The sequence below is a fragment of the Balaenoptera physalus genome, assembly GCF_965194825.1.
Source record: "Balaenoptera physalus genome assembly, chromosome: 20".
Taxonomy (NCBI): Eukaryota; Metazoa; Chordata; class Mammalia; order Artiodactyla; family Balaenopteridae; genus Balaenoptera; species Balaenoptera physalus.
The window spans coordinates 62,781,106-62,809,040 of NC_138901.1; the positions used below are offsets into that span (position 1 = coordinate 62,781,106).

Consider the following 27,935-nt stretch of genomic DNA (forward strand, 5'->3'; position numbering starts at 1 on the left):
CCATCATTAAAAAGTCTACAAATAACAAATGCTGGAGAGGGTGTGGGAAAAGGGAACCCTCCTGCACTGTTGGTGGGAATGTAAGTTGGTGCAGCCACTGTGGAAAACAGTATGGAGGTTCCTCAAAAAACTAAAAGTAGAGATGCCATATGATCCAGCAATCCCACTCCTGGGGATATATCCGGACAAAACTCTAATTCAAAAAGACACATGCACCCCCTCTGTTCATAGCACTATTCACAATAGCCAAGACATGGAAACAACCTAAAATGTCCGTCAACAGATGAATGAATACAGATGTGGTACATATATATACAATGGAATACTACTCAGCCATAAAAGAATGAAATAATGCCATTTGCAGCAACATGGATGGACCTAGAGATTATCATACTAAGTGAATTAAGTCACAAAGAGAAAGACAAATACCATATGATATCACTTATATGTGGAATCTAAAATATGACACAAATGAACTTATTTATGAAACAGAGACAGATGCACAGACAGAGAGAGCAGACTTGTGGTTGCCAAGGGGGAGGGGGGCGGGCAGTGTTGGATTGGGAGTTTGGGATTAGCAGATGCAAACTATTATATATATGATGGATAAATAACAAGGTCCTACTGTAGAGCACAGAGAACTGTATTCAATATCCTGTGATAACCATAATGGAAAAGAATATGAAAAAGAATATATATATGTATAACTGAATCACTCTGCTGTACACCAGAAACTAACATTGTAAATCAACTATACTTCAAAAAAAACCTAAAAGTAACAAACTAAAAAAACTCACAAAATGGCACTTTAGCCGTGTCAATTACTCCATCTTCCTTTCTTCTATGTAATACCTACTGTAAAAAAGTTTTTAAACAAACTTACTAAAGAGTTAAATCAGATTTATTTGAAATTTACCCCCTGAGTGGAGTTATAAACTGATCCAAAGGTGGCAGCAGAAGAAAAAGGTGAAACAGATGGAGTATCTTTTAGCTACTCTTGTTAAAAAAAAAAAAAAATCATTTAGTAAAATGTCAGTTATCTGCTGAGGGAAATCTACACAACGTTTAACTCATTGAATTTTCTATTTACCAGTGAGGCATAAATATATTAAAAACAGTAGAAGAGTTTGAAACTAGGTAGAGGTGGTGACAGTATAGCATTGTGAATGCAGCAAGTACCGCTGAACTGTACACCTTAAAATGTTTAATTTTATGTTATATATATTTCATCTCACTTTTTAAAATGAATTTTGTTTTTGCCAGGCCATGTGGCTTTCGGCATCTTAATTCCCCGACCGGGGATTGAACCTGCACCCTCCGCAGTGAAAGCGGGGAGCCCTAATCACTGGACCGCCAGGGAATTTCCCATCTCAATTTTAAAAAGTATTCAATAAAACAGTAGAAGACAAAAAAAGCTATGTGCCTTTTGCTGAATGTAAACTACACCACCAATGAAACCCTAATGCATACAGCGAAAGCTATACTCAGGAAAATTTATAGTCATTAATATTTTATTAACAAAAATACTGAAAGGAACTATGTATTTAATTCAATAAACTATCAAACTAATGATAAAACAGAATTAACAAAGAGGAAAGTTGATATTAAGGAAGTAGAACACAAAGAGTAGAAAAATGAGTAAATGAAAATGTTATTTCTTTTAAGATATGAATAAAATAGAGCAACAAAATAGGTTTGTAAAAGACTTGGGTTCCATCAGTGGTTCTCGTGATTTTGTGTTTAAACTTTGGTGCTGTGTTGAACAAAACGATAATGGGATTTGGTGCGGAGTTCATTTATTAAATTGAAAAAAATCTGTTGACCATCGAGATCCTGAAGACGCTGTTTTATAATCTGGCAGGAAAGCCCAAGTTTAAGAACTCTGATTTCAGCTGCTACCTGTCCTGCAGTTGCAGGTGCCTGGCCATTTACCCACATTGATTAGCTCATTCAGGCACGCGATGGCTCCGGCCAGGAAGGTGCTGTCCTCATCTTGGAGATGAAGTTGCCCCCGGGCCCCTGCTGGGATGTGGCTGTGAATTCAGGGTGACCCAGGCCTCAGGAAGGCAGGAAGAAGCCCTCGGGGTTCAAGGGCCCCGGAGGCGCCTCGGCAGGTGCAAGCAGGCTCCGCGTGTCGGGAGCCGAGGCCAGAGGCGCGGTCCCGCAAGGCCTGCCGGCCGGAGCGACGCAGGTGTGGGCCCCGCGGCGGGCGGGCGGGGTGGGTGCGCTGAGCTGTGGCCAGGAGCGGGTCGGGGAGGGGGCCGGGGCCGGGCGGGGCAGGCGGGCGCAGCGCCCCCTGCGCAGACGGGGCAGCGGGCGCGCGGGCGGCGGGCGCGCGCGGGGCGCAGCGGGCGCGCGGCGGAACGGGAACGCGCGGCGGAGAGGCCTGCGCGCCAGGGTGCGGGAGCCATGCGGCGGGCGAGGAGCGGCGCGGCGGCCAAGCCACGCGGGCAGAAGCGGTCCGGGGTCTCCAGGGCCCCCGCGGCCGCCGCCTCGGCCCCCGGCGCCGACCGCGCACGGAGGCCCGCGGGCCAGGCCGGGGGCGGGAGCCGGGCGGCGGCGAGGCAGCCGTCGGCCAAGCGGCGGCCGCAGTCGTCGCCTCGGGCGCAGGAGGCGGGCCCCGGAGAGCCGCCGCCGGAGCCGCCGCTGCCCCCGCCTCCGCCCGCGGCGCCCTCGGCGTCCGAGCTGGACCTGGGCGAGCAGCGGGAGCGCTGGGAGACGTTCCAGAAGCGGCAGAGGCTCAGCTTCGAGGGCGCCGCCAAGCTGCTGCTGGACACCTAGTGAGTGCGGCGCGGCCGGGCCGGCGCCTGTAACGTCCCCGCGGCGCCCGAGCCGCGCACCGGCCGGACAAAGGCCTCCCCGCTCGGCCAGCGCCGCGCGCCAAGGCGGCGGCCTTCTCGCGAAGAGGGTCGTTCCGGCTCTCCGGTCCCCGAGCCGCTTTTGTGTTTGCGCACGTGTGTTTGGAGAGCGGCTGGGGTGGGGGGGCAGGGCCGGGGTGAGAGGCGCTGGGACAGTTCGGAGCCGCCCGGGAGGCCGGTGGCCCCTGTTACTGCGCGCGCCCTGCGCGGAGCCGGGCGGCGGGGAGGAGCGCGCGGGCCGCCCGGGTTCGGAACCGCCGCGGGCGCCCGAGGGCCGGGGCTCCGCGTCCCCCGGCTTTGCCGCCGCGGGGTGAGGACCCTCGGCTCCCCGGCGGCCGGAGGAGGACTTCGGAGGGTCCGTGGAGCTCGCAGTGAGCTGTTAGCTCTGGGGGGCGCCTCGTCGTCTCCAGACGGGGCCCCTGCCCCGTAGCACAGTTGTGCTACCGAGAAGTAGTTTAGCGCCCTAAATATCTCAGAATCAGTCGTCTTATGCTAGAAAACCTCAGAGAAAACAAAGCAACCTAACAATTGCATAGCAACCTGAGGATTACTCCTTTTCTGGAACAAAAATGTTCCTTTGTCTTTGTTCCGTAAGAAATTCTCTTCATTAGGACGAGTCTTCTCAGAGATGGAATATTGGGTTTTCCGTGTGCTTTACTTTTTGGTTCATCATCTTGGACTATAGGCTGAACATTTTTCAGTATACATCATTCAGTGTTTTTGAGCTAAGGTGTGCCAGCTACTGCTCAGTGTGGGGAATATAAAGATGTCAGAAACGTAGAACGAAAGTTTGAATTTATACTTTAAAACAAACTGATAAATGGTCAAGAAAAAGATTTTTAAAAGTTGACATGAAAAGATGAGATTTTTAAAAACCTATCAGATTGGCGCAAGTTACATACATTTGTTAAAAAACCAAAACTCAGTAAATTAAAAAGAATATATTAAACAATAATCGCTGTTATTGTTAAAACATTATTGTACGGAAAATAGTCTCAGGAACATAGAGCAAACAGTTAACTGTGGATCCCTCTGGGTGTTAGGACTTAAGAGACTTTCATTTTTTACATTATCAAATGTTGTAATGTTTGCGTTTTTTACCGTAAGCATTATTTGTGTCTGCAGAAAAAAGTACATCAAATTAACGGAGTCAACTTGTACAGAAATGTGAAAAAGCATTCAGTCTTGGTAACCAAATAAATGCAAAATAAGACTGCAGCGAGCTATTTTTCCTGTAATTATTGCTTGAGAAGATTCAGTGAAATGTTTTCTCAATCATTACTGATAAGAGTGTTCAGCCCTTTTGGAAAACAGTTGGATGATATTTATCAAATCTTAATAATGTTCAATGAAGGGCCTGACTTATAAGTTTTAAAAAGATTAAAGTTGTACGTAATGTGTACGGATAGCTCTGTAAAAAGCCACGTACATGCAAAATACCGGAGGAGAATACAGCAGAATTACAGGAGCCTTTTGTTAACTTTCTCCAGACTCGGTCAGGTCTCCTTTCTTTTTCATGGCAGCCTGTACGCCTTTATCACAAGTCATGTAAATATTCAGTTAATTTGTTTGATGGCTGCTCCAGGTCCCTAAGGCCAGGACCACATCTGCTGTATCTTGTTTACTGCCTTCTCCCCAGTGCCTCGCTCGTAAAAAAATCTTAATAAGTATTTGCCATGTAAATAAAAACGTTCGGGTGGCTGGATTAGGATCCTCCACCCAATTCTCTTTTTTCCATACTTTGGAATGCTTTATTTTACGACTTAACAAAATAGAAGTGGAAAAAAGAGAGCTCACAGACAAAGAAGGTACTGAATCCTTTTATAGAACTGACAGTGCCTCCTCAGAAGCAGGAATGCGTCTGGTTGTCCCGTAAAGACTTCTGTCCCATCTTGCTTCTTTCTTTCAACCATGGCCTGACTATTCAGAAACCCTCATCTTCCTGATTTGTGTTCCCTTCAGTGAATACCAGGGCCTGGTGAAACACACAGGAGGCTGCCACTGTGGGGCGGTTCGCTTTGAAGTCTGGGCCTCTGCAGACCTGCACATCTTTGACTGCAAGTGAGTGTTTTCTCTTCCCAAGTTGCTTAGACGTTAGAAGTTGTGTTAGATGTTTTCATTAATGAAAAAAGTTTTAAAGACGGGGGTGGGGGGGAGGCTAAAAAGAACAGCCTGCTGTGTGTGACACAGCTCAGTCCTGCAGCACAGCCCCAGGGGATGTGGAGCAGGGCCCTCGACTTGTGCCCAGCAGAGTGCCCCAGAGACACCGGTGCAGGGGCGGGGGGCTGGTGGTGGGACTGCTTCCCCAGAGACCGTCCGGCTGGGCATTGAATGAAAGGCCTTGAGCGGAGTCTTCGGGAGTTGGGTGAGGTGAGGTGAGGTGAGGGCGTGCGCCCCTGGAAGCGTGCCATGCCCCAGGCCACCTGGCCCCGTTGCTCCAGGTGAGGCAGGCAGTGCTGCCAGGATTGGTGGAGCGCCTGCTGTCAGCACCTCCCGGGCCTTGTGATAGAACAGGGTCTCCAGGCTCTGACCTCTGACTGGCAGTTGGTGTGTAACTGATTATGCAACAGTATCCAGTCCTTTTGTCCCTTGGTGCTGTGGTGCCTGAATTATATGTGAAGAATAAATAAGAAAGTACCGTGGAATTCCTCCCACGGGGAGCTGACCCTGCTACTAAGCAGTGCGGTCCAGATTGAAGCAGCCCCTGGAGTAAGTTGTTAGAGGATTTTACATGAAATTAGAGTTTTTTAAAAGGTGGACTAAAACGGGGTGGGGGGGACACTTATATTTAATTCTGAGGATGTGATTCTGAGGACCTGTTTGACGTGGCCCTGGGCTTTCTGTGACGTGCAGATGAGGACAGAGGGAAACCTAAGCTTCCTTGTCCGTTTCTGGTGAGGATACCCCAGGGGCAGAAGGTCTTAGCTCTGCCTGATGCTTGTTTTCTACTGTCTCCAGAAGCCAGCAGTTCCCTTCACCGTAGTAAGCCAGGGGTGGGCGGCAGGAGTGTGGCTCTCCGGGTCCTGGTTTCCTGAGAGGGGCGTGGCCTGCACTGCTGGCTGTGGGACCCGCGGGCCCTCCTGCACACGCGGAGCAGAGGCCCCAGGCCGCTGGCCCGCCTGCCCCAGCTGCCCTTCCTGGGACGGCGCTGCAAGGGGCTTCACCTCAGGAGTCAGCTGGCTCCTGGGACGGGGCAGGTTGGGCCCCCGGGGGAACTCAGAGGGTGCAGGTGGTCATTCACAGTCTGGGGTCTGCTCTTGTCTTGCTGTAGCTGCAGCATTTGCAAGAAGAAGCAGAATAGACACTTCATTGTTCCGGCCTCTCGCTTCAAGCTCCTCAAGGTGAGTGTTGTGAGTGGGGCTTACAGGGTGCCAGGCGCAGGGGGCCTCCCGGGCCGTATGCTTTCCCCTGTCACCCAGCTTTCATTCCCCCCTTTATATTGGGTTGGCCAAAAAGTTTGTTTGAGTTTTTCCGTGAGATGCTATGGAAAAACTGGAACGAACTTTTTGGCCAAGCCAGTATTTTTGGATATATGTTTGATATTACAGTGGAAACATGTACAAACACAGAGAATCAAAAATAAATAAGATCACCCAAATCCTGTCAATCAAAGGTAACCACTGGTTGTGTTCTGCTGAATATCCTTGCGTGTTATTTTGGACGGGGATGAATACATCTAAATAAATCGTGTATGTTTTTATAAAGGTAGAATTTTACCTTTTTATCTGCTTTATAACTGACTTTTATCATTTCCCGATGAAAAATAAATGATTGAAAAGATTTTTAACTTTAGTATTTGGGGGAATTTTTTGTGCTTGGTACCGGATTTGCAAAGTACAGAGTAGATACATACACGGTGAAAGGCCTCCGCTCCACTGGCCCTCAGGCCCCTGGCCTCTCCCCGCGCCTACAACTGTTTCGTAGTTTACTTATACGCTTCTTGCTGTGTCTGTAGCATATTTCGTTGCGTGAATGTACCACGAGCGACCTTCTACGTTTGAACTTCTAGGTTGAGTGCAGTGCTGTCGTCAACCTCCCTGTGTATAAATCTTTGATAGTTTAGACATTATTTCTTTGGATCAATTCTCCTGGAAGTAAAATCTCCGGTCAGAGAACACAAACGTTTAAGAAAGGATTCGGCGTGCTTTGCTCCGGGGGGCGGGGTGGGGCGGGGCTCTGGCCCGTCCTCCGCTCCCGTTGCCCCAATGGGGCCCGACAGACGCCTCGCCTTGGGCGTAGTGCGCTGTGCGTGGCGGGTCGGGAGGGCTTCCCGGAACCACCTTTGGTCGAGTCTGCGCTCCTGGCCCCGGGGCCTCGGCATCCAGTGGCCCCTCGGTGAGTGTCTGGGAGGAGAAGCTGAGATTTAATTCCAGACGCTTCGGGCCAGGGTGGCTCCTTGTCTGTGTCTGCCCTCGATCCTGGGGTGGGCGTCTGGTCGGGGTGGGAGCGCCGGCGGGCAGCGGATCTGCCCTCGTCTTTCCTGCGAGCTCCCCTCGGGTGCCAGCTGGAGGCTGTGGCCCCAGCCCCGCAAGACAGGCGGCTCCCGAAGACACGCGGGCGGCCGGGGGCTCGCGGCCTCGGAGTTGGCAGCGCCCCGCCATCCCACCCCCGTGGGCCTGCTCCGGCGTCGCCCTGGCGTCTCGAGCACAGCTGTCTTCTTCCGCCTGGCCTGGTGAAGGAGAGAGCAGTTTTCCGTTTGTTCTTTAAGTACAAACCTCCTTCCTTGATTCAGCAGTGTTTATGGATGGGGCAGCTGCTGTGTGCCAGGCTCCGTTCCACTGAAACCCCGCAGCTGTCGTGGCAGACAAGGCCCTTGTCCCTGGGATCTCACGCCTCATGGGGGAGATGGAGGAACAGGACGAGGCCCGGAAGTGCCCTGTGGAGGGTCGGAGCGGGGCAGCGTGACGGAGGCTGGCCAGTGGCGAGTCTTGGCGGCTAGGCAGGCCCTGCTGGCGCTTCGATGGCCGAGGCGTGGGGGTCCTGGGCACGGGGCGGGCACGGCGCCGGGGGGCCGCTTGGCGTGTCCGAGGAGCTGCACGGTGGCCCTCGTGGCCGGAGGGTGGCCGCAGGGTGGAGGTGAACCAGCGGACCGAGCTGGGGCTGGAGAGAGGCCGCAGCGGATGAGGAGGCAGGTTTTGTCCTCTGGAGAGAGAAGCCTGGGGAGGATTTTAAGCGGGGCGGGGACGAGATGTGCTTCAGTGTTGGAAAAGCACGCGGTGGCCGCCACGTGCAGAGCGGATGGTGAGGAGGTGAGTACGGAGGCGGGGGGCGGCCGGGAGAGGGTGGCAGTCGTGGGGACGGGCAGACAGTGGTCATTGGAGGTGTGTTTTGGAGCGGATGGTTCTCGGAGTCCAAGGTGTGCACGGCCACCGGAGGGCTCGTTAGACAAGTCGCTGGGCCCCCTCCTGACTGTGCAGGTCTTGGGGGGCGGGGTGGGCACAAGATGGACGTTTCTCGCAAGTTCTCAGGTGACGGTGACGCGGCTGGTCCTGGGACCACACGCTGAGAGCCGCTGCTCGAGAGGAAGGACGGGGTGTGAAGAGCGGAGAAAGAGGTTGGGCCTCCGAGCGGCCGGTCGCCTGGAGACGCCAGGTCCTGGGGGAGAAGCCGGCGCGGAGGGTGCTGGACTCAGATCCTTCTTGAGAAGGTTGAGGTGAAGCGTCGTGAGCGCCGACAGAGGCGGAGCCAGGGGGCGCGCAGCCGCACGCACGTGTGTCTGGAGTCGTGGGGTGAGGGCAGCTGGGCAGACGGTGCAGCCAAACACGCGGGGGCCCGGGACCCAGCACGTACAGGGAGCGGAGCGGAGGGTGCCCGGGAAGGACGGCCGGTGGGGAGGGAGGAGGAGCCTGCAGGGCGGGGTGTCCTCAGAACGGAGGGAGTGGTACTGGGGGCCAGGTTCAGAGGGACGAGAATGCGGTGGTCAGGAGAAGTAACCGTTAGGTTTGTCACGTGGTGGACACTGGTGATTTCTCATTGGGCAGGAAGACAGAAGAAACGAGCAGGGAGGGTGAGCGTATAGCAAGCGTCATGACGATGGACCACGCGCTGCAGCGGCCAGCGGGGTGGGGGTCAGGCAGGTGGACGTGTGGACACTATGGGACGGGGTCTGCATGTCACCAGTGGGCCCTCGTGCTGAATGAGGTCCAGGAGGCTGCGAGCCGGCTTCTCAGGCCTCCCGAGGGTTTCCTGGGGGAAGGCGTACGCTCAGATAACTCTGCAAGGTTTGGGACCCCTTGGCTGTTCTTTGTGGCCTCCCTGTGGGGTGAGACGAGGCCCCCCTGGGAACAGTCTTTAGATGCAGCTCTGAGGGCCTGTCTCCCGTGGTGGCCGGGGAAGACCCGTAATAAAGCTCTGACCCTTCAGCCCCCCAGTGTCTCCCTGGAGAGAAACTGCTGCTTTCTTTAAAAGCATATGCCAGGATGTATGTATGCTTTTTAAAAATAGGAGTGTTAGTATGCTACACAAATTGTTTTAAACCTTGCCTTTGCACTTAACTTTGTAACCTTGGAGATTGTTTCCTAGTAGTATTTGTAAGTAGAACTGCCTTATTTTTTCCAAAACTTGCTGAGATTCCATTTTTATGCCCGTCCATGATTGCTTTAACCAGTCTTCTGTTGATGGACAGTTTCAGAGTTTCTAACGTTTAGCCTTTACAAATGCTGCATTAACATCTACATACATGTCATTGGATAAAATACGGAATTTTAATTGCAGGATACATTTCTAGAAGTGGAATTGCTGTGTTAATATGTGCATTTTAAAATCTTTTTTAATATTTTATTTTATTTTTTTGGCTGTGTCAGGTCTTCGTTGCTGCACGCGGGCTTCTCTCTAGTTGTGGCGTGCGGGCTCCAGAATGTGTGGGCCCAGGAGTTGCAGCGTGTCAGCTATAGTTGTGGTGCACAAGCTCTGTAGTTGTGGTGCATGGGCTTAGTTGCCCCAAGGCATGTGGGATCTTAGTTCCCCAGCCAGGGATTGAACCTGCGTCCCCTGCATTGGAAGGCAGATTCTTTACCACTGGACCACCAGGGACGTCCCTGCATTTTAAAATTTTATTAGATGTTACCAAATGTATGGATTTACATTCCTGTGACTCGTATCCGAGTGAGTGTTTCTCTACACACGCAATATCGAGTTAGCTCCTTGTTTTTTTTTCGTTAAATTTATTTATTTATTTATTTATTTATTTATGGTTGTGTTGGGTCTTCGTTTCTGTGCGAGGGCTTTCTCTAGTGGCGAGCGGGGGCCACTCTTCATCACGGTGCGCGGACCTCTCACTATCGTGGCCTCTCTTGTTGCGGAGCACAGGCTCCAGACGCGCAGGCTCAGTAGTTGTGGCTCACGGGCCCAGTTGCTCCGCGGCATGTGGGATCTTCCCAGACCAGGGCTTGAACCCGTGTCCCCTGCATTGGCAGGCAGATTCTCAACCACTGCGCCACCAGGGAAGCCCATTTTTTTTTTTTAAACGTAAAAATTGTATTAGCTCTCAAATTAACTACAACTTTCAATTACCTATAATATGCGTATACCTTAGGCTTATATTAAGGTGTTGTGTTTTTTTTTAACATCTTTATTGGAGTATAATTGCTTTACAATGTTCTGTTAGTTTCTGCTGTATAACAAAGTGAATCAGCTATATGCATACGTATATCCCCATAGCCCCTCCCTCTTGCGTCTCCCTCCCACCCTCCCTATCCCTCCCCTCTAGGTGGTCACAAAGCACGGAGCTGATCTCCCTGTGCTATGTGGCTGCTTCCCACGAGCTATCTATTTTACACTTGGTAGTGTATATATGTCCATGCCGCTCTCTCACTTCGTCCCAGCTTACCCTTCTCCCTCCCCGTGTCCTCAAGTCCATTCTCTATGTCTGCATCTTTATTCCTGTCCTGCCCCTAGGTTCATCAGAACCTTTTTTTTTTTTTGATTCTCTATATATGTGTTAGCATACGATATTTGTTTTTCTCTTTCTGACTTCAATCTGTGTGACAGGCTCTAGGTCCATCCACTTCACTACAAATAACTCAATTTCGTTTCTTTTTATGGCTGAGTAATATTCCATTGTATATATGTGCCACATCTTCTTTATCCATTCATCTGTCGATGGACACTTAGGTTGCTTCCACGTCCTGGCTATTGTAGATAGAGCTGCAGTGAACATTATGGTACATGACTCTTTTTGAATTATGGTTTTCTCAGGGTATATGCCCAGTATTGGGATTGCTGGGTCGTACGGTAGTTCTACTTTTAGTTTTTTAAGGAACCTCCATACTGTTCTCCATAGCGGCTGTATCAATTTACATTCCCACCAGCAGTGCGAGAGGGTTCCCTTTTCTCCACACCCTCTCCAGCATTTATTGTTTGTAGATTTTTTGATGATGACCATTCTGACCGGTGTGAGGTGATACCTCATTGTAGTTTTGATTTGCATTTCTCTAATGATTAGTGATGTTGATCATCTCTTCATGTGTTTGTTGGCCATCTGTATATCTTCTTTGGAGAAATGTCTGTTTAGGTCTCCTGCCCATTTTTGGATTGGGTTGTTTGTTTTTTTGATATTGTAGCTCACTTTTTAATTTTTGCCCCGACAGTGAAAAATACCTCATTGCAGTTTGTGAGTGTGGTTATCATGTCACAGGTTAAAGAGAGATTTGTTTTCCCCATTTCTCTGAACTGTCTGTTCACGTCCTCTGACCAGTTTCCCGTTTGTGTTCTCCATTAAGGAAATTAGCCTGTGACGTCTGGCAGATGTTCTCTCCTACTTGGTCCTTTGTAGATGCATTTGAGTCCAGTGAGTGTGTTCTTAGGACCTTGAGTGGTGCTGTTTGGGGACACGTGGACCCAGTCCCTCGGCTGACACCCCCCCGTTTAGGCCGGGGATGCAGGGCAAGCTTGAGGCCGGGGTGTGTGTGTGCCACTGACTAGGGAGAAGCCCTGAGCTGTCACACTGCAGGCTGACGGGTCTCTGGGCCGTGCACGTGGGGCCCCGACCTCAGGTTGGACGTGACCCTGGGAGCCTGGCGAGAGGGTTTCCCCACTGAGCCTTTTGCACGACTTGTCTTTGTAAACGACGACTGAAGCGCCTTGTCTGTGTCCCTCAGGGAGCCGAGAGCATCACCACATACACCTTCAACACCCACAAGGCGCAGCACACCTTCTGTAAGAGGTGCGGCGTCCAGAGCTTTTATTCTCCCCGCTCCAACCCCGGAGGCTTCGGTGAGTGAAGGGGGCCAAGCTCGGGGCACCGACGCCCTGCGGCCACGCGGATGGGAAGCCTGGGGGGGGCGCGCTGGTGTCACAGGCTGCCTCCTGCCCGGCCAGGCCCCTCACACGTGGGTGAGGAACGGGGCTCACCAGCAGAGCTCTCTCCTGGCCCTGGCCCTTCCGAGACCACCCGGATGCTGACTCGCGTTTCCTGCCGCCGAGGGAGCTGGACTTTGCTGGGGCTGACGTGGAGGGTAGAGAGAGGCCGGGGGGAGGCCGGGGGCTTGGCGGCGGGAGAGGGAGTGAGGAGCAGGGATGATGCTAGTTAAAAAATTGGGTTTGTTCAAACACAAGCACGGAAACCCCAAGCCCGTCTTCGGGTCCTCCTTAGATCTGGGGGCAGACCGTCCCACCTTAGACAGTTGTTGAGAATGACACCAGCCGCCGTGCGAATCGGGTGGGACATAGCCGTGGAGGAAGCTCCTGGAATCCCGGCCCCGCAGAGACGCAGCCTCCAGAGCTGCAGTGGGGCGGCTGCGACAGCCTCGAGCCATGGGGTGGGGGGGGGGGGGCGGAGCGCGTGACGTCACCCCTGCCCCCCCCCCGTTCTCCCCGTAGCAGCTCCTGTTTGCTCCCCATCTGTCACACGGAGAGTCTTTCCTGCTGACCTTCCTGTACGGATGGGGCGGTGTTTAATGCTCAGAAAGCTGTCCCTCCGAGCCCTGGACCAGGCGTGTGAAGCTTCCAGGCTGCCGGGCAGAGGTGGCTCTGGGCTCGAGGCCTCCCCCGCCTTTGTCCTCCCAACTTGGTACTGAGGGAGGCCCAGCCGCGAGTCCCTGGCCCCCATCTGAGAGATGGGGGGAGTGGGCCAGGGGCGGGGGCGCAGGGCCCCTCGGAGAGCCCGCCTCCCGCGACACCTGTGGGCTGGGTTGGCCTGAGAGCCAGCCCGCTGCCGGGTCTCACGCCCCCCTGGCTTCCCTGTAGGGATCGCCCCCCACTGCCTGGACGAGGGCACCGTGCGCAGCGTGGTGGTCGAGGAGTTCAACGGCAGCGACTGGGAGAAGGCCATCAAGGAGCACAAGACCATCAAGAGCATGTCTAAGGAGTGAGCCCCTGCCCCGTCCCGCGCGGGGGCCCCGGCCGCCCCGTCTCCGCGGTCGGCTCCGGCCCCAGTGTCTCCAGGCAGCTCCTGTCCTCCCTCGGCTCAGATTTTGACATAGGCTAGCTGACACCCTTCTATCTCTTCCCGACTTTTGTGTGATCTTTTAGAAAAATAAATATTTTTAACACTAAAGCGGTTACTGCGGTTTATCATTTTCTCTGGACGTTGACCTCGCTGCTGAGGCCAGTCACTGAGCGGCAGGTGTTTACTGAGCACTGTTCTGGCGCCTGCAGCCACGTCGGGAGGGAGGAGGGGTCAGGAGACAAACTTAGGGGCTGTTAGAAACGCGCCGTGGTGAATGATCGCGGGCCACCGAGCTGGGAAGAGAACGAGCGTCTAGGAGACCTGCGGGGAGTGTGATTGGAGCCTTTTTTTTTTTTTTTTAATTATTATTTTTTTTAATGCTATTCTTGTCTGCTTACATTCTTTTTTTATGTATGTATGTATGTATGTATGTATGGCTGTGTTGGGTCTTCGTTTCTGTGCGAGGGCTTTCTCTAGTTGTGGCAAGCGGGGGCCACTCTTCATCGCGGTGCGCGGGCCTCTCACCATCGCGGCCCCCCGTTGCCGAGCACAGGCTCCAGACGCGCAGGCTCAGCAATTGTGGTTCACGGGCCGAGCCGCTACGCGGCATGTGGGATCTTCCCAGACCAGGGCTCGAACCCGTGTCCCCTGCATTGGCAGGCAGATTCTCAACCACTGCGCCACCAGGGAAGCCCGGAGCCTTTTTTTTTTTTGAGAGGTAAACCAGCTTCTGATTTCTTCTTTTTTGTCCCAGTTGTGGTAAAATACACATAACATAAACTTGACCGTCTTCACCATTTTTAGCACACAGCTCAGCAGTGCTGAGTACATTCATGTTTTTGTGTCTCCGATTTCCACGGCTCTTCATCTTGCACAACTGAGCCCCTCTACCCATAAATAACACCTTTGAGCCTGTGTTTTGAAAGGAAGCAAGATTTGGGAAGAGAGAAGGGAGAAGTAGCTGTGGACAGAGGTCCGGGCACAGGGTAAAGCCAGGTCACTCTGGAGGCTTGTGGTGGGAAGAAGCAGTGGGTCAGAAAAATACGTCGAAGCCGACGGCTGCAGACGGTCCTGGGTCTTTATCTTACAGACGTTGGGAAGCCTTTTGACTGGTTCCCTGTCCCCACTCTCTGTGTCTCATGTCACTTCCTGTTATAATCAGTGCTTTTTATTACAAGATGCTTTCCTAAAGCATTCTTCCATTACCAAATGCTGGGTATATACATAAAGGCAAACGCCTAATAAATAATTGTTCTTTGCTTTAGGAAAGTGAATCATGAAATGATCTGGGACATAGAATAGACCAGAAAAAGAGGCGAGGAGAGGAAATACAGACGCACTGACTGGGCTTCCGTGTGGTCACCATGTCAGCTGACAGCCGGTTGGAAGAAGCTGGTAAAAAGTTGTATGGGTGAAACAGGAGTATATCCTGGTGTAGTGAATGTCCCCTCTGACCTGCCTTCCCTCTTGCAACGATATATAAAACACATAGTTTTGTGTCTCTTTAATACTATTTTATTTTTAAAATTTATCTATTTGTTTACTTTTGGCTGCATTGGGTCTTTGTTGCTGCGCGCGGGCTTTCTCTAGTTGCAGCGAGCAGGGGCTACTCTTCGTTGCGGTGCGTGGGCCTCACTGCAGTGGCCTCTCCTGTTGTGGAGCACGGGCTCTAGGCGCACAGGCTTCAGTAGTTGTGGCACCTGGGCTCAGTAGTTGTGGCTTGCGGGCTCTAGAGTGCGGGCTCAGTAGTTGTGGCGCACGGGCTTAGTTGCTCCGCAGCATGTGGGATCTTCCCGGACCAGGGCTCGAACCTGTGTCCCCTTCATTGGCAGGTGGATTCTTTTTTTTTTTTTTTTTTTTTTGTGGACTGCCTTTTCTCTTTCTTTTTAACATCTTTATTGGAGTATAATTGCTTTACAATGGTGTGTTAGTTTCTGTTTTATAACAAAGTGAATCAGTTATACATATACATATATCCCCATATCTCTTCCCTCTTGTGTCTCCCTCCCTCCCACCCTCCCTATCCCACCCCTCTAGGTGGTCACAAAGCACCGAGCTGATCTCCCTGTGCTATGCGGCTGCTTCCCACGAGCTATCTGTTTTACGTTTGGTAGTGTATATATGTCCATGCCACTCTCTCACTTTGTCTTAGCTTATCCTTCCCCCTCCCCGTGTCCTCAAGTCCATTCTCTAGTAGGTCTGTGTCTTTATTCCCGTCTTGCCCCTAGGTTCTTCATGACCATTTTTTTGTTTTGTTTTTTAGATTCCATATATATGTGTTAGCATATGGTATTCGTTTTCTCTTTCTGACATACTTCACTCTGTATGACAGACTCTAGGTCCATCCACCTCACTACAAATAACTCAATTTCGTTTCTTTTTATGGCTGAGTAATATTCCATTGTATATATGTGCCACATCTTCTTTATCCATTCATCTGTTGATGGACACTTAGGTTGCTTCCATGTCCTGGCTATTATAAATAGTGCTGCAATGAACATTGTGGTACATGACTTTTTTTTACACACACACACACACACACACACACACACACTGTATTTTAGTTTTACAAGACATAAATAAACTGACACCAAGCATTGTAAGTGGATGACCACAACAAAAGCAACAATTATTGCAATTACCAAACACGAAACACACTCATACTATGTCATAATATTGACATTCAGTCCAGTAATCCTCCACTGTAACAGCTCCTTTACTTTGCAGTGAAAATTGATTTGTATATTTTTTGCCTCTGAGTCCTTGTGGGAATTTTTTTTTTTTTAATTCAAACAGAAAGTCACAAAAATTATAATCATCCTCATCAGTTCACTCAGTCCCATGTAATTAATTTTTTTTTCATCTTGATCTTTTGTTAGCACTTTTATGAATTCATCAGTTTTCCATTAGAGTTCTGAAAATGCTTATTCATTCAGTTCAGCAGTATAGTCAGTTACCAGAAACCTGTACTTGTCAGAGTCTTTTCCATGAATTCCTTGAAGATGAAACCCTTTTATAGGAACATATTTGCAAAAGCATCAGAGTACACCCAGAACTGTCTGTAAATGACAAAAGACTTAAAAATGACCACGGTTAAAGATTTGATGAAAGTTCATAATAATGCAATTGACAAGGAAATTTAGTTATTTCTGAGATATACATTTTAAAGTAATAACTAGAATTATGACATAACATTATACCAGAACATATAAGATTTTTAGAAATGTCATGTAATGTCTGAAACATTTATATTAACGTATTTCCATACAAATAACCCAAAGAAAGTTTAGTATTAGTTGTTTTTTTGTTTGTTTGTTTGTTTATACTTCAGGTTCTTATTAGTCATCAATTTTATACACATCAGTGTATACATGTCAATCCCTATCGCCCAATTCAGCGTACCACCATCCCCACCCCACCGCGGTTTTCCCCCCTTAGTGTCCATATGTTTGTTCTCTACATCTGTGTCTCAACTTCTGCAAGCTGGTTTATCTGTACCAATTTTCTAGGTTCCACATACATGCGTTAATATACGATATTTGCTTTTCTCTTTCTGACTTACTTCACTATGAGTCTCTAGATCCACCCACGTCTCTACAAATGACTCAGTTTCGTTCCTTTTTATGGCTGAGTAACATTCCATTGTATATATGTACCACAACTTCTTTATCCATTCGTCTGTCGATGGGCATTTAGGTTGCTTCCATGACCTGGCTATTGTAAATAGTGCTGCAGTGAACATTGGGGTGCATGTGTCTTTTTGAATTACGATTTTCTCTGGGTGTATGCCCAGTAGTGGGATTGCTGGATCATATGGTAATTCTATTTTTAGTTTTTTAAGGAAACTCCATACTGTTCTCCATAGTGGCTGTATCAATTTACATTCCCACCAACAGCGCAAGAGGGTTCCCTTTTCTCCACACCCTCTCCAGCATTTGTTGTTTGTAGATTTTCTGATAATGCCCATTCTGACGGGTGTGAGGTGATACCTCATTGTAGTTTTGATTTGCATTTCTCTAATGATTAGTGATATTGAGCAGCTTTTCATGTGCTTCTTGGCCATCTGTATGTCTTCTTTGGAGAAATGTCTGTTTAGGTCTTCTGCCCATTTTTGGATTGGGTTGTTTGTTTTTTTTTGATATTGAGCTGCATGAGCTGCTTGTACATTTTGGAGATTAATCCTTTGTCAGTTGCTTCATTTGCAAATCTTTTCTCCCATTCTGAGGGTTGTCTTTTCATCTTGTTTATGGTTTCCTTCGCTGGGCAAAAGCTTTTAAGTTTCATTGGGTCCCATTTGTTTATTTTTGTTTTTATTTCCATTTCTCTAGGAGGTGGGTCAAAAAGGATCTTGCTGTGATTTATGTCATAGAGTGTTCTGCCTATGTTTTCCTCTAAGATTTGATAGTGTCTGGCCTTACATTTAGGTCTTTAATCCATTTTGGGTTTATTTTTGTGTATGGTGTTAGGGAGTGTTCTAATTTCATTCTTTTACATGTAGCTGTCCGGTTTTCCCAGCACCACTTATTGAAGAGGGTGTCTTTTCTCCACTGTATATTCTTGGGCAGGCAGATCCTTAACCATTGCGCCACCAGGGAAGTCCTTTGTGTCTCTTTTAAAACATAAATGGCATTCTGTACGTTTTGTTCTGCAACTTGCATTTTTGTTTGGTAACATCTTGATCTCACGTCAACATACAAATCCTCATTATTGGCTATTACATAGATTTGCAGAGTATGGGTCTAGTCTATTTAACTTTTTTTTTTTTAATGCAAATTAGGGTTTCCAGTTTCTGCTTTACAATCAGTGTTGGCAGTGAGCATCCTTTTACAGGCCTCTTTGTACATGTGTATTATTTGAGGCTATAGAAGATGCATTGCTAGGTTGAAGATATGCATATTTTAAACATTAAAAATGCTCAGTTTCCCTCAGAAAGTGTATACCAGCCCCTAAAATGTCCATGAACCCTGTAAATAGAAGTGCCCTCACCAACATCTGATGTTATCGGTCTTTTTAATTGTGACCAATCTGTTGGGCAAAACAGTTTCATTTCTTTATGTTTCCATTTTCCTGATTACCCTGAGTTTGAGCATCTTTTATGTTTTTGGACCCGTTTTTATTCCCTGTCCTGTAAGTTCCTTGATCACGTCCTTTGCCCATTTTTCTTTGGGGCTATTTTCTTTTCCATCCACGTGTTAAAAAATATTAGTAAATAATGTGTTTCAGATACTATTTTTAAAATTAATTTTTGGTGCTTTATATGTTCAGGATATAAATCCTGTGATGAATTTTGCAAATATTCTTTTACAGTTTTTCACTGTTCTCTGTTTATTAGGGTTTTAGATTTTGAAGCACTCAAATTTATCAGTCTTTTTTTTTTTTTTTTTTTTCCTTTATGGCATTCTGACTTTTCTGTTTCCTGGCTTTTGTGATTTATATCTTGTTTGGGAATACCTTCCTATCGAGCTTATAAACTACTTAGATTTTCTTCTACTGCTCTCATAGTTTTTTGGTGCCTTTTTTGGGTTTTGTTTTTAATCTGTCTGTTTTTTTTTTTCTGAGTGGTTTTCTTTTTTTACTTTTGTCTGTGGTATGAGGTTGGGGTTCAGCTCCCCACCCTCAAAATGGATAACCACTGCACTGACCCTTCCACTGAGTAATCCATCCATTCCTTACTGATTTAAAATGCACGTTCTAGATGAGGTTGTTTCTGGACACTACATTTTTTTTTTAAATTTATTTTTCTATAGTCCCACAGATACCAAAGCATTTTAAATCCCTAAAGTTTAATGATGTGCTTTAAAAAACCTGATAGAATAAATCTTCCTCATTATTCTTTGATTATTTTGTCTTCCAGATGAATTTTAGAATTAGTGTATCGAGTGCCATATATTGATTGAGAGCGTGCTGAGTTTATTAATTAATTTGGGGGGGGCGGGGACAGGCTTCTTTACAATACTCAGTTTTATCCTCTGGGAAAGTGCAATATCTCACCAGTTGGTTTTGTTCCTCTCTGCTCCTCTGTCAAGCTTCCTGCTGTTCTCCATGTGGCAGCTGTGTAGACGGCGCATTCTGTGCTAGGTTTATTCCCGGATGTCTTACGGTTTTTGGTCGTCCTTGTGAACGGGATCTCTTCTCCACTTTGCAGTTGGTTATTGCTGGTGGAGAGGAATGCTGTTGTCTTTGGTATGTTACATTTTATCCGGCTACTTGTTGAGCTTCTGGTGACTTTCTAAGCCAGCCTCCTGGAAGTATCCCTCGGCAGTGAGGTCACCGGGTGGGCCCCCGGGTGGAGACTCCCGGCTTCAGCCTCCTGAGCTGTCATCTTAGACGTTGGTACTTTCCCACATGCTTGGGGCTCAGAGAAGGCGAGAGTGTGATGCCGGCCAGAAGGAGCTCTGGCTAAGACTGTGCCTTGGAACATTCGATGCTGTCGGTAGCAGCCTGGCACCTGTCGCTTTCCTTTTGGTCGCGGCCAGGAAGCTGCCTCTCACGTGACAGTCCCATACATGCCCCGTGGAGGAATCTGAGGGCATCTGTGTTACAGCTTTGTTGTACACCTTCTGAATTCATCAAGGAAGGCAACAGTCCTAAACGTGGCAGGAACTTCCAAAAGACAAGTTCAACTAGCTGTGGTGGGTGGAAATCCAAGCGCTGGGATTCCCCCAGGATTCTTTCTTTCCTGAAATCAACCCTCACCCCTTTAAGGCCCGGGTCACGGACCAGTGCTGCTTTTGTGACTGAGGAGGTGCTCGGGGACGGTTTGTGGACCCCCAGCTCTCCCTCCATGGCTCCCCTCGGGCGGGGAGAGCAGCCTTGGCGCTGGGACACAGCCGTTGCTCGGGGCCCAGGGTGGCAGACGGCTTCCGGGACAGCACGCTTCTGCTGTTCCTGGTGGTTTCCTTTCAGGCAGCAAGGCTGCCACCGTGATCATCCACACGGAGTAGACCTAGATCAGTAGGAGGAACGACCCTCAGCAATTCCGCGCTCATGGACTCTGATGAACCCTGTAGATCACTGGGATCCTTTCCCTTGAAGACCTCACGGCTCCCAAACTCCTCAAGACCTTCCCCCCAGGGGCACTGGATCAGACCACGTGTTATCCAGCTTGTAATTACTGAAGTTGACTACACTTCATGTAGATTTTCCTGGTAATACTGTCCACGAGGGATGGAAGCCCCTGGCAGGGGTACCTGTAGGATTCAAACTTGACCAAGACCTTAACACTCTGATCAAACCAGAACCATGTTTCTGCTCCCCGACCTCTTGTGGGCCCGAAAGCATGAATGTCCTGTTCTGTCTGTCTCTCCACACAGTTTGACTGGCTCACTTTTCCCAGGATTCGCTGACTTTACATGATAGGCTGGTCGGGTGGTCTCCAGCGTCAGGTGCGCTCCCTCCAGGAAGTGCTCAAGGTGGTCCATTGTGGGTGGGAAGAAGATGTTAGAATTCCTATCTATCCTTTAAAGTTTTTTTTTCTGTATGTTTTATAATGTGCACTTAGAATATATACATTACTGAAAACTCAAAAGTCGGGAGATCATTGCTCTAGCTGCTTGATTCTGTTTTCTCTCTGATCAGTGCTGCACATCAAACAACTATCTGTGCATCTTTGTACGAGTTTCTGCTTCCCAAGGATAAGTGCACATGGAGTCCAGGGATATGTACATTTTAAAGATTTCTGACGTACTGATTTCCAGAAGATTCCACCATCTTCTGTTTGCCCCAGCAGCATATATGTGTCCATTCGCTCACCTACAGAACACTGGGCGTTACTATTGATAGACATCTTTGCAAATTAGATAAGTGAAAATGGCATTTTCATATAATTTGTGTTCCTTTAGTTAGTAGTGGGATTTTTTTCACATTTATTTCGTGTGTATGTGTTTGTGAGAGGGAGAGAGAGAGAGAGAATGAGAGGGAGAGAGGGGACAGACCTATTCATATCCTCTGCCTTCTTCATTTTCTTCCCTGGAAAACTCCTACTTTAATCCAATCACCACCTTCAGTGAAAAATAGATTTTCATCTTTGCCTTAATCTGTAGCCACTACTGAGGTTGAATAGTTTTTCCTGTTTAATGGCCATTTAGATTTCCTCTTTCATGAATTTTCCATCCTTAATCCATTTTTCTTTTGGGATGTTTTCTTATCCATCTTTATATATTTGGGCTATTAACACATCTGTGATACCTGTTAATTTCAGAAACTTGTGAAATAGCTGTTTTTTTTCCTTTACTCCTTTTATGAGTTTCCAGCCTGGCTTCGTAAGGGCTGCCCCATTCCAAGGTATATATGCATTTAGAGTCTCCCAAGTTTCTTAAACAATATTTTAATTTTTTTGATTTTTATGTATAAATCTGTAATTCATGTACAGTGTATTTTTGTACTTGGTATAAAGTGTGGAGTCTTTGTTTTCTTACAAATGCCTGACCAGCCATCCTGAAACAATTTATTAAATGTTTCTCCACCAAGTTAAAATGCCCCCTTTACTGTACAGTAGTGCTCATATAATTTGGATCTGTTTCTGGATTTTCTCTTCTGTCCAACATCTGTGTACTCCTTTGCTTGTATCATACTGTTTTGGTTGCAATGGGTTTATAAGTTTTAATGTATAGAAAGGCAGGTCCCATATCTGCATTATTTTTAATATTTATATTTTGGCTATTCTTGGACATCTCCTCTTCTAATATATTTCAAAAATAATTTTATCCAAGTCCAGAGATAATCCATTGAGATTCTGACTGCAACTACATTAAATTTATATGTTAACTTTGTAAGAATGGGAATTGATGAATATAACATGTAAATATATAAATTTATAAATTGGAACTTGTATATACTATATATATTTGGTGCTATTCAGTTTATTTATTAACTTTGTAAGGATTTTATATTAAATCTCTCTATCAGGGAACGTGGTACAGTTCTCCATTTATTCAGGTCTTGTTTTATGTCCTGCATTAAATTTTTTTTAACTTTTAAAAACTATATTTAAAAGAAAAGCAGTGGGGCCTCCCTGGTGGCGCAGTGGTTGAGAATCTGCCTGCCAATGCAGGGGACACAGGTTCGAGCCCTGGTCTGGGAAGATCCCACAGGCCACGGAGCAACTAGGCTCGTGAGCCACAGTTACTGAGCCTGCGTGTCTGGAGCCTGTGCTCCACAACAAAGAGAGGCCGCGATAGTGAGAGGCCTGCGCACCGCGATGAAGAGTGGCCCCCGCTTGCTGCAACTAGAGAAGGCCCTCGCACAGAAACGAAGACCCAACACACCCATAAATAAATAAATAAATAAATAAAGCATGAAAAAAAAAAATGAAAGAAAAATATTAGAGGAATAATCCCATAAAAAAAAAAAAAAGAAAAGCAGTAAGCACTAAAACTGGGTTAAAGTACAAATAAGATTTGTACTCTGCAGTATTTACTAGGCTAGCAGGTAAGGTGAGTATCATCAGGTTCAGAGAGCGATGCCAGCTTTATCATGTGTGTAGCCTTAGAGTAAGCTAGAACATTTTAATGCAGTATTATTTCTTGAATTGAGATATAATTCATGCACCATAAAATTTACCCTTTTAATGCGTAGAATTCAGTGATTTTTATATATTCACAAGGTTGTCCAGCCTTTACCACTGTCAAATACAGAACACTGCACATCCCCAAAAGAATCCCCACACTCCTCAGCAATCACTCCTTTTCCCCGCCCCCACCCCCTGGAAAACACCAATCTACTTTCTGTCTCTGTGGATTTGCCTGTTCTGGACATTTTATATAAATGGATTCGTACAGTAGGTGGCCTTTTGTGCGTAGCTTATCTTACTTAGCATAATGTTTTTCAAAGTTCATCCTCGCTATAGCATGTGTCAACACTTCATTTCTTTTTATGGCTGAATTATACACAAAATGCCATATTTATCTTTTCATCAGTTGATGGACATTTGGGTTGTTTCCACTTTTTGGCTGTTATGAATAATGCTGCTATGCACACTCGTGCACAAGTTTTTGTACGGACATGTTTTCAGTTTTCTTGGGTGTATACCTAGGATTGGAATTGCTGGGTCTGATGGTAAATCTTTAAGTTACTGAGGAAGAGCGAAACTGTTCTCCACAGCAGCTGCACCGTTTACATTCCCACCAGTAATGTTCGAGGGTTCCAATTTCTCCATATGCTCACCAACACTTGTTATTGTCTGTGTTAGTTTGTTTTAATCACTGCCTTTCTACTGGGTGTGAAGTAGTATCTCATTGAATTTTTTTGTTTTGTTTTTGTTTTGTTGGCTGTGCCGGGTCTTAGTTGTGGCTCGCGGGATCTTTCGTTGTGGCGTGGGCTTCTATTTGTGGTGTGTGGCTTTTCTCTTCTCTAGTTGTGGCACGCGGGCTTAGTTGCCGCGCCACATGTGGGATCTTAGTTCCCCAACCAGGGATCAAACCCATGTCCCCTGCATTAGAAGGCGGATTCTCTACCACTGGACCAACAGGGAAGTCCTCATTGTGGTTTTGATAGGCATTTCCTAATCACTAATGATGTTCTTGTGCTCGTTGGCCATTTGAAAATCTTGGATAAATGTATATTCAGGTCTTTTGCCCATCTTTTAATTAGGTTGTCTTTTTGTTGTTGTTTATATATTCTGGATACTAGGTCCTTATTAGATATTTGATTTGCCAATACTTTTTCCCATTTCACCTTTTTTAAAAAAATAAATTTATTTTATTTATTTATATTTGGCTGCGTTGGGTCTTCATTGCTGTGCGTGGGCTCTCTCTAGTTGCAGAGAGCAGGGGCTACTCTTTGTTGCTGTGAGCAGGCTTCTCATTGCGGTGTCTTCTCTTGTTGCGGAGCACAGGCTCTAGGTGTGCAGGCTCAGTAGTTGTGGCTTGCAGGCTCTCTAGAGCCCTAGCTCAGTAGTTGTGGCACACGGGCTTAGTTGCTCCACGGCACGTGGGATCTTCCCGGACCAGGGCTCGAACCCGTGTCCCCTGCACTGGCAGACGGACTCTTAACCACTGTGCCACCAGGGAAGCCTCCATTTCACTTTCGTGATAGTGTCCTTTGATGTACAAAGGTTTCTATTTTTTCTTTTGTTGCTTGTGCTGTTGGTATCATATTTAAGAAACTGTTGCCTAATCCAAGGTCACAAAGATTAACATTTGTGTTTTCTTCTAAGAGTTGTATAGTTTTAGCTCTTACATTTAGGTCTTTGTAGTAGTTTTTAAAATTGGGACATGTGAGTCTTACAACTTTGTTCTTTTTTTAAGATTGTTTTGGCTTCTGAGTCTTGCAATTCCATATTGTTTTAGGATCAATTTGTCAGTTTCTGCAAAAAAGATAGCTGGAATTTTAATAGTGATTATAAAATTTAGACAGATCTTTTATCTTTTATGTTGAGCTTATTCCTAGGTATTTTATAGTTCTTGAAGTTGATGAGAATGGGATTTTTCCCCCCATTTTCATTTCTGTCACATTATTGCCAATTAAAGACAGTCTATTGATTTTTGTAAAGATACCTATTATCCAGCTGCCTTACCAAATTCCCTCATTTATTTTAGTAGATTTTATGGACATCTCTTGGGTTTCTAAACATATCTGTCTCTTCCAATACTTATATCAGTTATTTTGTTGTTCTGTCCTACTTAATCAGCTTCACCCTTCAGAACAACCTTGATAATCATGATGATGGCAGCTTACCTTTCTACCTTGTCCACTTGGTTTTTGGTGCTAGATTTCGGTAAATAGTGTTTATTATATTTACATTGTATTCTTTTTTCCTATTTTTCTTGAAAGTTGTTATTAGGAATAGTGACTGAATTTTGTTATCTTTCGGTGCCTATGCATAGAAGAATATGGTTTTTCTTCTTAATTTGTTGATGTAATGAATTATGTTGATGGATTTCCCAAAGTGGAACCATTCTTGCATTCTGGAATAATACCCTACTTGGTCATGGAGTAGTAATTCTTTTGATGCACTGCTGGATTCAGTTTGCTAATATTTTCTTTTACATTTTTGCATCTATATTCACAAATAAAATTGTCAGGGTTTTTTTTGGTGCTGTTTCATGTTTTGTTATCTTGTCTGTGAATTGGAGTACTTTTCTATTTTATGCTCTAAATAATATTGGAATTATTTTTAGATAGCTGTAAAACCATCTAGACTAGGAATCTTTAAAAAATCTGTTATAATTACCTTTCTAATTTCTTCTGTGGTTATTGGGTCTGTTCCCTTTCACTTTTTAAGTCAATTGTAGTCATGTAAAGTCCCATTAATAAGGTGCCCATCATTGGATATAATCCAGTTCTTGTTCCCTAGTTCCTATTCTCAAATGTGGGTGGCCAAAGCTGTACTGGGGGGGGTGGGCGTGGAAGGGGGTTTGGAGGCGACCCCCAGATGGGACTCTCTCAGTTTAAGGAGAGCGTTTTTTGCTTTGCAAGGGCTCAACAGAAGGAGCAGTGCGCAGCTCTCCAGTGGGCGGAGACAGCCGCCACGCCAGCCTCAGCCTCTCGCAGAGCCTGGCTGCGCTCCCGCCCCCACCGCTGCCCTGCATGTGGTCCCGAGCATCTTGCTGCACAGGTGTCCCTCCCTCACTCCTAGAATCGGCCAAGAAAGCAGGACAGCCACCTGCCCAGGAACGCTGACCTCCTTCAGGTCTTGGGTGCACAAGCTTGATGCTGAGTCCTTGGAAACTTAAAAAAACTGGTTGTCATTCATCTTGCAGTGATGCAACCCTGCATTTTATGGGATTGAAGTGTTTGGACCCTATCTGTGACATTACGGTAGGGTCTGGCGGAGGTCCAGCATGTACTCGGAAGCCATCCATTTCCTTTCGATTTTCAGTTGTGTTGCCCTGGTCTGTGCATAGCATCTCCTATAGTTTTCTCAGTCTCTTCCATTTTTGGGGCTGTCCTATCCATTCTGTTCCCAGTAACGGCACGTTTATCTTCTCTCTTTCTGAATTGGAGCTTCCCCTCTTTGGGCCACTTCCTGGACCACCAGCTGGACTCGGAATAGCTTCCAAGCCAGACCCCTTGCTGCCCTTTTGTTTGTAGCACCATTTTAGGACATAGGTTCTTGAGTGTTAAGCTCCAGATCTCTCTTCCTATTTCCTGCTTCTCCCGAAAGACTGATAGTGAGATATTTGATGGTATGCCGTTAAACGGACGTGTCTTCCCTAGATTCAAATCTGATACGTAGGCCACAAAGATAGATCCAAGGAATTATGGTTGAACTAATTCAGTATAGACCATTCTTTTGTGTGTGTTTATGTCTGATGAGCCCGCTTTGGAAACAAGGTAAAAATACAGTGCATTTAAGAAGGGATTTCAGGGCGCTTTACATTCATTTACGACAATTGCGTGTCTGTGTTAGGGGGCTGACATACATCGTGCCGTTGTGTAAATTGTCTTGCACAAGAGCTTGAGAAGCTAGCAGGGTGGCTATTGACCTCGGGTGGTGTGTGTTCCGGTGGTTGTGGCTTTGTTCCCCAGAGGAAGAAGCTCAAGTCTGGACAGCCCGTTGGCCTGCAGGGCCTCCCTTTGCTTAGAGGCCGAGCAGCTTGGAGGAGACGGGCCCGGGACGCAGCCTTACGCTGGGATCTCCTTGGCTCCGGGAGATGAGTCGCTCCAGACACACCCCAGGCTCCCGGCCGTTTTTCTCTCTGTTCCTTGGGTCTGAGAGCCCTGCCCGGCTCAGAGGAAGCGCAGGGAGTTGATTCTCATGTAGCGGGAGAAGAGCACGTAGAGGTGGCGGAACCAGAGCAGCTGGCTGCGGTGGCAGGACATGGCTTTCTGGAAGAATCAGAGAGGACGGTCGTGAGTGCTGGCGCCGGCCGTTTGTCGTTTCCGCTCTGCTTCCGCTCCTTCAGGCCTCCTCCCACCCACATACTGCAAGCTGTGGCCTGATGCGGCTTCTGCTATGCCCTTCGAACCCCTCTGGATTGGCCTCCCCTCCCGTCTCCTGAAACCCGATGTGGTAACAGCAGAGGATGCTGGTGCAGCCGAGAACTTTCTCAGGTTAACAACCCTGTGGGTAAAGGACTATTATTACTGCTTTTTTTTTTTTTTTTAACAGATGAGGAAACTGATTCATCCGTCTCAAATAGCAAGGAGGTAGTAAAGCTGAGATTGAACCCAGAGCCATCTGGTTGATTGTGGAGCCTACATTCTTAATCCCTTGGCTCCACTACCCTGCATATATAACTCATATAGGGCTGTTTTGTGCCCAGACTCCTATGGATTAGCTAAGCTGGGTAATTACAGTCACTCTTAGAAGAAGAAGAAAAGGAATAGTACCCACATGGACTGGCTCTCCTTGCCATACAGTGGGGGAAACGTTATCCTGTTATTCAGATCTAGCGTAGCTCAGTTTTTAAACAGAATAGATCATAACAACTGATTTAACTAGATGTAACCTATATAAATGGTTCCTGTTTTTCTCTAAGTAGCATAATTAATGCTTTTAATCTAAGCTAATATCATTGCAAACCTTTATGTAAAAAACTCATTTTATATTCACTATCGGAACATCCGTGGCTTTAGAGATGTAAACACCCCTGAGATGACTGCGAGCTTTAAGCTGATAAAGAGAACTGTCGCCACATTCAGGCAGAATATTACACAGCATGGTTTCAACAGGAAATACAACTAAAATTTTTAAATAAAAATGACTTTCAGAAACAAAGTGGATGTGTGAACTCACAGAATAGTGT

The 27,935-nt window shown here is 47.1% G+C and overlaps 2 protein-coding genes across 4 annotated transcripts in view; one reads left to right on the forward strand and one right to left on the reverse strand.

The window, feature by feature from the left end:
• The first annotated feature begins 2,337 nt into the window (after positions 1–2,337).
• On the forward strand, positions 2,338–13,353 carry CENPV (centromere protein V). 2 transcript variants are annotated; one of them, XM_082441086.1, is made up of 6 exons: positions 2,338–2,780; positions 4,821–4,919; positions 6,130–6,199; positions 8,327–8,511; positions 11,957–12,071; positions 13,044–13,353. In XM_082441086.1, exons 1-6 carry the CDS (start codon positions 2,410–2,412, stop codon positions 13,272–13,274), a joined length of 1,071 nt encoding a protein of 356 aa, XP_082297212.1. In that variant the 5' UTR covers positions 2,338–2,409; the 3' UTR covers positions 13,275–13,353. The 2 variants fall into 2 exon arrangements, with proteins under 2 accessions (XP_082297212.1, XP_082297213.1); XM_082441087.1 differs by lacking the exon at positions 8,327–8,511 and having other exon boundaries at positions 2,342–2,780.
• Positions 13,354–15,082: 1,729 nt separating this feature from the next.
• The window catches only part of PIGL (phosphatidylinositol glycan anchor biosynthesis class L), a gene marked incomplete at its 5' end in the record, with an annotated part of 61,886 nt that continues 49,033 nt past the window's right edge, over positions 15,083–27,935 (reverse strand). For both annotated transcript variants that reach the window (XM_082441096.1, XM_082441095.1), the window contains one exon: positions 15,083–27,015. In XM_082441096.1, the coding sequence (XP_082297222.1) occupies positions 26,768–27,015 (248 nt within the window). In that variant the 3' untranslated portion in view covers positions 15,083–26,767. The remainder of the gene's footprint in view (positions 27,016–27,935) is intronic.